The 11,496-nt window shown below is 43.3% G+C and overlaps 1 protein-coding gene across 3 annotated transcripts; it reads left to right on the forward strand.

Moving 5' to 3' along the window:
- Positions 1-4,095: 4,095 nt before the first annotated feature.
- Positions 4,096-9,238, forward strand: LOC135572917 (putative nuclease HARBI1). 3 transcript variants are annotated; one of them, XR_010464542.1, is made up of 6 exons: positions 4,096-6,350; positions 6,441-6,502; positions 6,585-7,038; positions 7,118-7,727; positions 8,009-8,120; positions 8,215-9,238. XR_010464542.1 is itself a non-coding variant. In XM_065021776.1 (4 exons), exons 2-4 carry the CDS (start codon positions 7,659-7,661, stop codon positions 8,583-8,585), a joined length of 552 nt encoding a protein of 183 aa, XP_064877848.1. In that variant the 5' UTR covers positions 6,659-7,038; positions 7,118-7,658; the 3' UTR covers positions 8,586-9,016. The 3 variants fall into 3 exon arrangements, 1 of the variants encoding a protein (XP_064877848.1); XM_065021776.1 differs by lacking the exons at positions 4,096-6,350; positions 6,441-6,502 and having other exon boundaries at positions 6,659-7,038; positions 8,215-9,016; XR_010464543.1 differs by lacking the exons at positions 4,096-6,350; positions 6,441-6,502; positions 6,585-7,038; positions 7,118-7,727 and adding an exon at positions 7,759-7,912 and having other exon boundaries at positions 8,215-9,014.
- The last annotated feature ends 2,258 nt before the right edge of the window (positions 9,239-11,496 follow it).

Raw genomic sequence — 11,496 nt, forward strand, 5'->3', positions numbered from 1 at the left:
CACGCTGTCATGTGCCTTTTACAGAGGTGTGGCTTCCGTCTGGCCACTACCACAAAGGTCTGATTGGTGGAGTGCTGCAGAGATGGTTGTCCTTCTGGAAAGTTTTCCCATCTCAACAGATGAACTCTGAAGCTCTGTCCGAGTGACCATTGGGTTCTTGGTCACCTCCCTGACCAAGGCCCTTTACCCCAATTGCTGCTCAGTTTGGACAGGCGGTGTCGTGGAAATATTCGGTCAATCATATTTCACAAATTCCAGAGCCTGTGAGTTCAAATATACTTTTATTACAGCATAACAAAAGCCGAGCTGGTTCATGAATACAATTGCCTTTCCAGGCTTGGCACACATGTTTTATACATTATTCCTCCTTACGTCACACTCATAGTAACTCCTCTTAATGACTCATCCCCTCTGGCATTTAGCCACCATTATCTTATTGCCTTGCACTGAGTTTAGTTTCATATTAGGACATGGGAACTGTCACGAGAATTTTCCATCCCAATGATTATAACTAACAATTATTTAAGCTTTGACCAATCCCTGAGGTTTGTAAGACCCTGGATTTAATAATAATTAGGCAAAGACTACCGTAAGGTTTATTAAGAAAACTTTCTAAAGTCCAAAATGCAAAGACTTGTCATTTTATAACTCCCCCCCCCCCACCTACTTACACTCACACACAGACACACAAACAGTAGGGGGATTACACGTACACACAGATACACAATGTAGCTGTCACGTTAGTTCCTTTTTTATGTCTTTGTGTTAGGTTGGTCAGGCGTGAGTTGGGGTCTTTTTTCTATGCTGTTATATTTCTATGTGTTTGGCCTAGTATGGTTCTCAATCAGAGGTGTTGTTCGTGTCTCTGATTGAGAATCATACTTTAGTTAGTTAGCCTGTTTTCCCCATTTTGGTTGTGGGTGTTTAATTTCTGTTTAGTGTCTGTTCACCTGGCAGAACTGTTTCATTTTCTCTTCGTTGTTATTTTGTGTAGTGTTCAGTTTTTTCAATTAAAATATGACAAACACTTACAACGCTGCGCAATGGTCCGATCCTTCCTACTCCTCCTCAGAAGAGGAAGACGAAAACCATTACAGTATCTTTCCCCACAGTCCACATTCCTCGTTTATTACTACCAAGCTGGCAGTTCCATACCGTTCCCTCCCTCCCGAGATTAGAGGGACCTTGACAGGATCTCTTTCCTGTCGTAAGTTTTTCAGAGTTCCAACCAGGTCAGGTCATGTATAATTCAATTGTCCTCTGTGTTTTCTTGTCACACATTTCTCTCCCTTAACTTCTTGGTGACTGCGGGGCAGTATTGAGTAGCTTGGATGAATTAGGTGCCCAGAGTAAACTACCTGCTACTCAGCCATAAAAGCAAGAATATGCATACAATTAGTATATTTGGATAGAAAACACTCTGAAGCTTCTAAAAGTGTATGAATCTTATCTCTGAATATAACAGAACTCATATGGCAGGCGAAAACCTGAGAAAAATCCAACCCGGACGTGGGAAATCTGAGCTTTGTAGGTATTCAACTCGTAGCCTATCGACGAAACAGTGGGATATTGGTCATGTTGCACTTCCTAAGGCTTCCACTAGATGTCCACAGTCTTTAGAACCTTGTTTGATGCTTCTACTGTGAAGTGGGGCCGAATGAGAGGGGAATGAGTCAGAGGTCTGGCAGAGAGCCACGAGCTCGTGATGCGCGGTCATGTGAAAGTTAGCTTGCGTTCCATTGCTTTTCTACAGACAAAGGAATTCTCCGGATGGAACATTATTGAAGATTTATGATAAAAACATCATAAAGATGAATTCTGTACTTCGTTTGACATGTTTCTATGACCTGTAATATAACATTTTGGACTTTTTGTCCGACTTTTCGGCTGGACTTGTACGTGCGTTTGGATTTTTTTACCAAACGCCCTAACAAAAGGAGCTATTTGGACATAAATTATTAACTTTATCGAACAAATCAAACATTTAAACATTCGGTTTGGACAGCAATGGAGGCCAATATTGGACGTAAGAAGGGGTAAGAAGGGTGAGAACTAGAGGAGGATGAGGAGGTGAAGAAGTAAGAGGAGGAGGAGGATAAGGAAGAGGTGAAGTAGGACGGGAGAGAAGACGAGGACGGGGAAGAGGAAGGGGAGTCAGAACACAATAACTGATGAAATCAGAACGACTGTGGTTGACCATGTTGTCAACCATGGGATGAGCATGAGGGAGGCTGGGCAACGGGTTCAAACAAATCTGGGCCGCTATACTGTTGCAGGTATCATCTGGATATTTTGAAAGGAGAACCAGTCAGTAACTGTAAATGCTGTAGTTTTACTGGTACAGTAATATGTACTGTACTTTCATAATGAGAAGGCTCTATCACTAAAACCATTCAAATGTTTTTGCAGAATTGCAAGAAAACCTGTATCTGGTGGAAGAGGTTGACTGTTCACCCCAGAGCAGGAGACCCACATTGTAAATATGGTCATTGCAAATAACTGTATCAGACTCAGAGAACACCATATCCCAAAACGTCAACAGAGTGAGTCTCTCTGCACTGTACTGTCTACTGAAACGCAATATAATCAGGATGAAGCAGCTGTAGAGTCCCTTTCGAAAGAAACTCAGACCGTGTAAAACAACTGAGATATGAATTTGTGCAGGAAAGCTATAGTATCCTTATCATTGGTTCTGGATCTGGAAGTGTATGGTGCTACATCATATTGACTGATCCCTTCCTTTTTGTACTGTGCTACATTGTTTTGTCTTGTCTCTTTCAGAGAGTCATGGAGCTAATATATGTGGACGAGGCAGGTTTCAACCCTGCAAAAACAAGGGGCTGAAATATCTTCAGACACCATGCCATCATCAACATCCCGGGACAACATGGTGGCAACATAACAATGTGTGCGGCTATTAGTAAAAACAGCGTGCTTCACCATCATGCAATACTAGGCCCATACAACACTGCATACATTATCACATTTGATGACACCCTCCATAACAGACTAATCCCTAATGACCAGGGGCCAGAGCAGCCCAGGTACGTTATCATCTGGGACAATGTTAGTTTCCACCAGGCTGCTGTGTTCCGCGATTGGTTCACAGGTCACCCACTTTTCATCGCACTCAATCTCCCCCATACTCTCCGTTCTTGAATCCTAATGAATAATTATTCTCTGCATGGCGTTGGAAGGTGCATGATTGCCAGCCCTACCAACCCCTTCTACAGGCAATGGAGGAGGCTTGTGGAGACATCAATCAGGGGTCATGCCAGGCCTGGATACGGCACTCCAGGTGATACTTTCCACGCTGCCTAGCTCAAGACAACATCGCATGTGATATGGATGAAGTCTTATGGCTAGACCCATAAAGAAGGCAAGATGAAGCCAAAATGTTTTTTTTTCTACTGTGCTTTTGTTGTTTGAGGAGTGTTAGAAGATTTTGTGAAAAAAATATTTAAAGAATGTACCCTTATTTGAATTGCTAGTATGTTATGTTCAGAATACACATCCATACTTTACACATTTGGATTCCTGTGTGTATACTACATGTATGACACAACTTTATTGCGAACTGCTATGCCCTGCACACAGAAAAAGAAAAAGCCACAAGTGTTTTTCATTGATACGATCAGTGCGTAGGTGGTGCTTCATGTGCATATTCAAATGTTGGTTTGTGTGTACCGTAATGACGCAAAAACACTTTTTTTTAAAGAGTTTGAAGAGTTTTGCAAGAAATGTAAAATGTTTGGCTGGTTTGGTGTAAGGCTTTGTGATTAGTGTGTGAAGTTTTGCAAAAATAGCCTATAGTTTCAAAGAGAGTGCCTAAACAATCAGAAAAAACTGAAGGGATTTTTTTACTTTTGATACTTAAGTATATATATAACCAAATACTTTAACTTTTGCTCAAGTAGCATTTGTCACGTGTGCTCCCTCTCCGGCCTCAAGGTCACCAGGCTGCTCATTAGGTCCCACACCTGTCACAAGCGGTACGCACATAATGACACTCACCTGGACTCCATCACCTCCTTGATTACCTGCCCTTTATATGTCACTCCCTTTGGTTTCTTCTCCAGTCGTCATTGTTGCTGTTTCATGTCGGTGAGCTGTTTGTGGTTCTTGTTTTGTTCATTTATTTGTTAAACTTATTCACTCCCTGAACTTGCATCCTGACTCTCAGTGTACATCGTTACAGTATTTTACTGGGTGACTTTCATTTTTACTTGTCATTTTCTATTAAGGTATCTTTACTTTTACTCAAGTATGACAATTGTGTACTTTTTCCACCACTGGTCACTGGAACCTCGAAGACCCTGAATATAAGTGCAAGATGTGTTTTTTTTTGTATATATATTTCAATTTTTCGATTTTTAATTCGATTATACCTTCCGGTAACCTGCCCCAATGTATTTTTAATTTTAGAACACATTCAAGAACCTCCAGAAGGTAACCAGCTAATTAGCTATTCGGTCATTGTTAGCCACTATTCGGTCTGTGAGCCACTGCTATCGGCTTTTACCTTCTGCACAGATACCAGTCCTGTTCTTAGCCTGGATAATACGTGCCAGTCTACCAGTATTGGACTGTCTCTACACAACAACACCGGATTCCTGCCGTAATCTCTGGACCACTACTTCTGATCTTCACAGCTAGCTTACAGCTAGCTAGCTCACTGTGGTACCCTGTACCGACGCTGTCCCTGAGGCCCACCTCCTGGCCTACTCCGCTGTTCACCTGCAGCGGTGATCCGGCTAGAGCCCAATACTCCACCGGATCCTTGCTGTAAACTCTGGACCTTGGCACCGGATCACCGCTGCTACCGATTGGCTATAGTGGCTAACGCCACTGCCACAAAGCAAGCACCAGTTACCTGTGAGCCAGGCGCATCTCCCGGTCCTGGCTTAGATTCTCTGTCGACACGGCGCACCACCACGACTGGTCTGCCAACGAATACTCCATCCGCTGTAACTTCAACCGGCCTCCGTCGGAGGGCTACTAACTTTAAACGCCTTGTCGCCTGCTAGCGTAGTGGCGGGTTCTCTGTTCCATCTACTGCTGCCACCTGGACACTATGATCACTTGGCTACATAGCTGATGCCTGCTGGACTGTCCATTAATCACGGTACTCCATTCTGTTGTTTTTTTATCTGTCGGCCCCAGCCACAAACTCAGGCTCTGTGTGTAGTTAATCCGACCCTCTCTGCCTAGTCATTGCCATTTTACCTGCTGTTGTGTTAGCTGATTAGCTGTTGTCTCACCTGTTTTAGCTAGCTCTCCCAATCAACACCTGCGATTACTTTATGCCTTGCTGTATGCCTCTCTCAAATGTCAATATGCCTTGTATACTGTTCAGGGGCCTGTTGCACAAAAGTAGAATTAAGACATCCGGGATAAATGACTCAGCTGAGCTCAATGAAGCCAAAACATGTGCGTCCAGGCTTAATTGGTTGCACAAAGACCAAGCCAGGATGAGCAGACACGGATTCATTAAGCCAGGTGAAACCAATCCTGGATAGGTGCGCGCTCACGGCTCACTCAAATAGACCCCGCCACAGATCACAGATTAACTGATTTACCATGGCAACTAGAGCCGCGTACTTTTCCCCGTCGGAAGCACAAATCCTCATGGAGGCATACGAGGAGGTAAAAGATATAATTAAGAAGAAAGGCAACACCGCCACAGTGATAAAGCAAAGAGAAAAAGCGTGGCAAAGTATTGCAGACCGCCTGAATGCGTAAGTAGTGCACAATTACACACTCACCGCTCCGCTGAAACATCACAATTACAATTCAAATATTTAATTCACATCTCCAAAAATGCAGTTGTACTGTAATTATGAAACTGTTAAATTTTTAATTGAAATGCACTGCAGATATGAGTGAAATTGTGTAAAGTAACTCCATCACACTGTATAAAGCTATGATAAATTTTTTTATATTTTTACTGAAAACAAGACAAAAATACCAAGTAATTTTTTGCAGTGTGACTCCATTAAATGTGTGTGTGTGTAGATTAAACATGAACGGGCCAAAACGGACATGGCAGCAGGTCAAAATCAAATACAAGAACATTCTGCAGAATGGTATGGTCCCTGACTAATATTTAACAAAGCACAAGCATATATTGTACCCAGAAGGTGCCTGCTCACACATTGTCTGTACTGTTTTAGCAGTGAAAAAGAATACCCACAGACAAGGCACGGGTGGTGGGTCACCAAAGGCTGACCTTACCCCAGCAGAGGACATGGCCTTGGAGCTATATAAAGGCAGGCCCGTCTTAGAGGGGATCCCTGGGGGGAAAGAGACGAGCATAGGTTCCTCCCAAGATGCCACCCGCTTCATTCAAGGTATGTCCTTCCATCTCTACATGGGATACAACCACATTCATATTGAATCAATTTGGACTGTCTGACTTTGGTTTACCTATTGCCTTGCAGTGCCTGGCAGCACTGTGTTCCTGTTAGAGCCACCAGCACAAGCACCAGACGATGCTGATCCAGTGAGTACTCCATCAAAGGCATACTGTAGGCCTGGCATGTCTTGTCTACTAGCTTCAATATGAATCCGATTAAATGTGATAGGGTGAAGGCCCCAGTGCAGCAGCAACGGCACATGATGGAGACGATGATGAGGAGACCATCTCTCTGGATTCCAGAAGGCATAAGGGAATCATGTTAAGACTGTGAAAGTACTATTTACTCTACAATGGTGAGGAGTCCTCATCAAAATCAAAAAATCTATTTTCTTTTACAGGACCCAGATGCTATACAGTGGGAAAACCAGCCTGGCAACATAGTGCGTATTAATAAAAGGACACCACATCCTGTCAAATTCCAGCTGCGCTAATTGTATTGTGTTCAGAGCTCACAAGCTATCAGAAAGTTGTATGGCAACCACCTCCGGCGCCAAATAGAACTGGCAGACATAGACATTCAGTACAAGAAGAAAAAGATGGAAAATCTTGCACTGGAGTCCGAAATAAAAAAGAGGACAATTAGGAAACTGGACCTTGAAATAAAAAAACTTGAGAGGGAGGTGAGATATGCCTTCAATGTACACTGTATGCTAACTGTAAAACAAATGTATTAATCATTATTTTTCTTTCCTCCCCCAGCTCCAAGAAGATGACACAGCTCAAAATAAAAATTAGGTATTTTTTATTTTCCCAGCAATCAGTACAACCAAGTCATCGTTATAAGGCATCGCCCTCTTTTGCCCACCCCCCCAGCACCAGGTGTGGCCACTAGCCTATATGAAGGCCCAAAATTGTGTGTTCCTTTCTGCTCTGACAATGGCATGCCCATTTGTGCGAGATGTGGTGGATGAAGAAGCACTTGTGCTGAGGAGAGCCTTCAGGCGAGAAAGGGTCTTCAGGGACCGGTTGGACCCACTGGCCTTCCCTGATGACCATCTATATGAAAGATACAGGTTTTCTGCAGATGGCATCAGGTATCTATGCAGACTACTGGGTCCCAGGATTAAGCACCGCACTGCACGGAGCCATGCACTGAGTGTGGAGCAAATGGTTTGTGTGGCCTTGCGCCTTTTTGCTAGTGGAGCCTTCCTGTACTCAGTGGGGGATGCAGAACAGCTGAACAAGGCCACAATTTGCCGCACAATAAGGAGTGTGTGTCTGGCTATCAAAGCATTAGCAGATGTCTTCATCTCCTTCCCTGGCCACAGAAGACTCTGTGACATCAAAGAGGAGTTCTATAGGATTGCAGGTAAGAGGATCTACAAATTACAGGACAACTGTTAACACATAGTAGGATACTCATTACTTTGTGTGACAGGTTTCCCCAATGTCATTGGTGCAGTGGACTGCACACACATAAGGATAAAAGCCCCCTCAGGTGCCCATGAGGCCGATTTTGTGAATAGGAAATCCTTTCACAGCATTAATGTTCAGGTGAACATAACTTTTTGATATTGTCCATTGACGAACACTCTGCATTGCCAGTGATGTGCATTGATTGGTGTAATATTCCTCATCTTATGATTTCAGATGGTCTGCAATGCTGACTGTGTGATCAGCAATGTTGTGGCAAAATGGCCTGGCTCAGTCCATGACTCCAGAATCTTTCGGGCCTCTGAAATCTCTCAGTGCCTATCACAAGGTAAGCCACACAACCCCTATTTATAACCATCATGGCTGTGTCAAGAATATCACTGTGTTTATGAGGTAGTAATGATGAGATTTTGTGTTGACAGGTGAATTCTCTGGTGTGTTGCTGGGAGACAGGGGGTATGGCTGCCAGCCTTTTCTCCTGACACCTTTCACAGACCCCCAGGAAGCACAGCAGGCCTACAACCATGCCCATGCCAGGACCAGGGCCAGAGTTGAAATGACCTTTGGCCTCCTGAAGGCACGCTTTCACTGCCTTCACAAATTAAGGGTCAGCCCTGTTAGGGCATGTGATATTACTGTGGCTTGTGCTGTCCTCCACAATGTGGCCTGCCTGAGGAAGGAGAGGGCCCCCAGAGTGCCACCAGCCATGGACTGGGACAATCCGGCAATCTTCCCTGATGACGACAGTGGTCGGCTGCTGAGGGACCAATATGTGTTGAATTATTTTAGTTAGTATGTGTGCTTTCAATTTTGGTTAAATATGTCCTGCGGTGGCAGAGGAATTTGGTTTTTTTTGGGTTCGTTTTTTGACGAATTTGGCCTCTTATGATGTTTGTGCGGTATACTGTGTAATACAAGGCTGCAGGGAGGCTACTGCATCCATTCATTTGTCTGTTCAGTTGATGTGTATGGATTTGTCCTGCATTTATTTTAGTGTGCAGACATGCAGGGTGTGTTATATACAGACCTTTGAATGTGTATGTATCATTTTGTATAATATGCTTGGATTCTGTGCTTTCCATCTTGTAGAGTCACTGACTTCTGTTTCGAAAGGAGCTGATGGTTTACCTGCTTTGTTTTGTCCTTATTCAATAAAGGAACATAATGTTACACATTGTGTTTTTATATTCATATGGAATGTGTATTTGTTTATATGACAGAGTACTAGGGCCACACTGAAGAAAAAGGATGAAGTCATAAATTTATGAGGCTGGTTCTTTCTGCAGAAAAGCTACATATTGTTTTGATACTTATGACAATGTGATACTTAATATTCTGGCACATCAGCATGTCTTTGTTTATGAAACCATACTGAAGTACAATTTCACGAAATGCCCCACATCTGTCATTTTAACAACTGTCCTCCTTTAAAACAACTGGTTACAATATTATGACTTGTGTTTTTTTCCCCTCTGTGGCCCTAATATTCTATCATTTTATATATAGCCTTATAGTCTATGGGAAACTGTAAATTATCTAATGATAGCAACATCTAAAAATAATTTTTTATCCAAAATCATTGAAATTAATGATCACAAACGTTTAAATAATAACAGTGGGTCTAGTTATATGTGATAACAATGTATAGTGAGCAGTGAAATAACTATTGGTTTCCATTTGTGGTGACTGCTGACTGACATTAGGGATGAGATTAAATAGATCCTGGAATTTAGCCTGGTCTGGAGCAGGCTAGCTCCACAGAATAAATCTCCATGGTAATTTATACCATAACATATCCTCCTGCCCCCTATCCATCTTTAGTGCAACCGGATTACGGATCAATTGAGCCAGGATCACCAAGATATCCTGGCTTAATCCCTTATCCTAGTTTTGTGCAACAGGCCCCAGGTTAGTTATCATTGTTTTTAGTTTACAATGGAGCCCCTAGTTCCACTCTTCATACCTGCGATACCTCCTTTGTCCCACCTCTCACATGTTGTGGCCTCACCCATTACAACCAGCATGTCCAGAGATACAACCTCTCTTATCATCACCCAGTGCCTGGGCTTACCTCCGCTGTACCCGCACCCCACCATACCCCTGTCTGCGCATTATGCCCTGAATATATTCTACCATGCCCAGAAATCTGCTCCTTTTATTATTTGTCCCCAACTTTCCAGGCGACCAGTTTTGATAGCCTTTAGCAGCACCCTCATACTACTCCTCCTCTGTTCCGTGGGTGATGTGGGGGTAAACCCAGGCCCTGCATGTCCCCAGGCACCCTCATTTGTTGACGTCTGTGATCGAAAAAGCCTTGGTTTCATGCATGTCAACATCAGAAGCGTCCTCCCTAAGTTTGTTTTACTCACTGCTTTAGCACACCCTGCCAACCCTGATGTCCTTGCCGTGTCTGAATCCTGGCTTAGGAAGGCCACCAAAAATTCTGAGATTTCCATACCCAACTATAACATTTTCCATCAAGATAAAACTGCCAAAGGGGAGGAGTTGCAGTCTACTGCAGAGATAGCTTGCAAAGTTCTGTCATACTTTCCAGGTCTATACCCAAACAGTTCTAACTTCTAATTAAAAAAATTAACCTCTCCCCTCAGCTCCCAGCTGTGCCCTGGACACCATTTGTGAATTGATCGCCCCCCATCTAGCTTCAGAGTTTGTTCTGTCTACCATCAGTAACACACTACTCCGCCAGGGACTCAAATCCTGCAGTGCCAGACGTGTCCCCCTGCTTAAGCCAGTACATGTCCAGGCCCGTCTGAAGTTTGCTAGAGAGCATTTGGATGATCCAAAAGAAGATTGGGAGAATGTCATATGGTCAGATGAAACCAAAATATAACTTTTCGGTAAAAACTCAACTCGTCGTGTTTGGAGGACAAAGAATGCTGAGTTGCCTCCAAAGAACACCATACCTACTGTGAAGCATGGGGGTGGAAACATCATGCTTTGGGGCTGTTTTTCTGCAAAGGGACCAGGACGACTGATCCGTGTAAAGGAAAGAATGAATGGGGCCATGTATCGTGAGAATTTGAGTGAACCTCCTTCCATCAGCAAGGGCATTGAAGATGAAATGTGGCTGGGTCTTTCAGCATGACAATGATCCCAAACACACCGCCCGGGCAACGAAGGAGTGGTTCGTAAGAAGCATTTCAAGGTCCTGGAATGGCCTAGCCAGTCTCCAGATCTCAACCCTTATAGAAAATCTTTGGAGGGAGTTGAAAGTCCGTGTTGCCCAGCAACAGCCCCAAAACATCACTGCTCTAGAGGAGATCTGCATGGAGGAATGGGCCACAATACCAGCAACAGTGTGTGAACCTTGTGAAGACTTACAGAAAACGTTTGACCTCTGTCATTGCCATTAAGGGTATATAACAAAGTATTGAGAAACTTTTGTTTTTGACCAAATACTTATTTTCCACCATAATTTGCAAGTAAATTCATTAAAAATCCTACAATGTGATTTTCTGAAATTTTTTCTTCTCATTTTGTCTGTCATGGTTTAATTGTACCTATGATGAAAATTACAAGCCTCTCATCTTTTTAAGTGGTAGAACTTCCACAATTGGTGGCTGACTAAATACGTGTAAGTACCTAGGTGTCTGGTTAGACTGTAAACTCTACTTCCAGACTCATATCAAACATCTCCAATCTAGAGTCGGCTTTCTATTCCGCAACAAAGCCTCCTTCACTCA

This window comes from Oncorhynchus nerka, linkage group LG8 (genome assembly GCF_034236695.1).
Source record: "Oncorhynchus nerka isolate Pitt River linkage group LG8, Oner_Uvic_2.0, whole genome shotgun sequence".
Lineage (NCBI taxonomy): Eukaryota > Metazoa > Chordata > Actinopteri > Salmoniformes > Salmonidae > Oncorhynchus > Oncorhynchus nerka.

Coding starts and splice junctions, on each gene's coding strand:
- LOC135572917 (XM_065021776.1), top strand. CDS start 7,659: ATGTCTTCATCTCCTTCCCTGGCCACAGAAGACTCTGTGACATCAAAG. Junction 7,728..8,008: donor GGAGTTCTATAGGATTGCAG/GTAAGAGGATCT, acceptor TTATGATTTCAG/ATGGTCTGCAATGCTGACTG. Junction 8,121..8,214: donor CTCTCAGTGCCTATCACAAG/GTAAGCCACACA, acceptor TTGTGTTGACAG/GTGAATTCTCTGGTGTGTTG.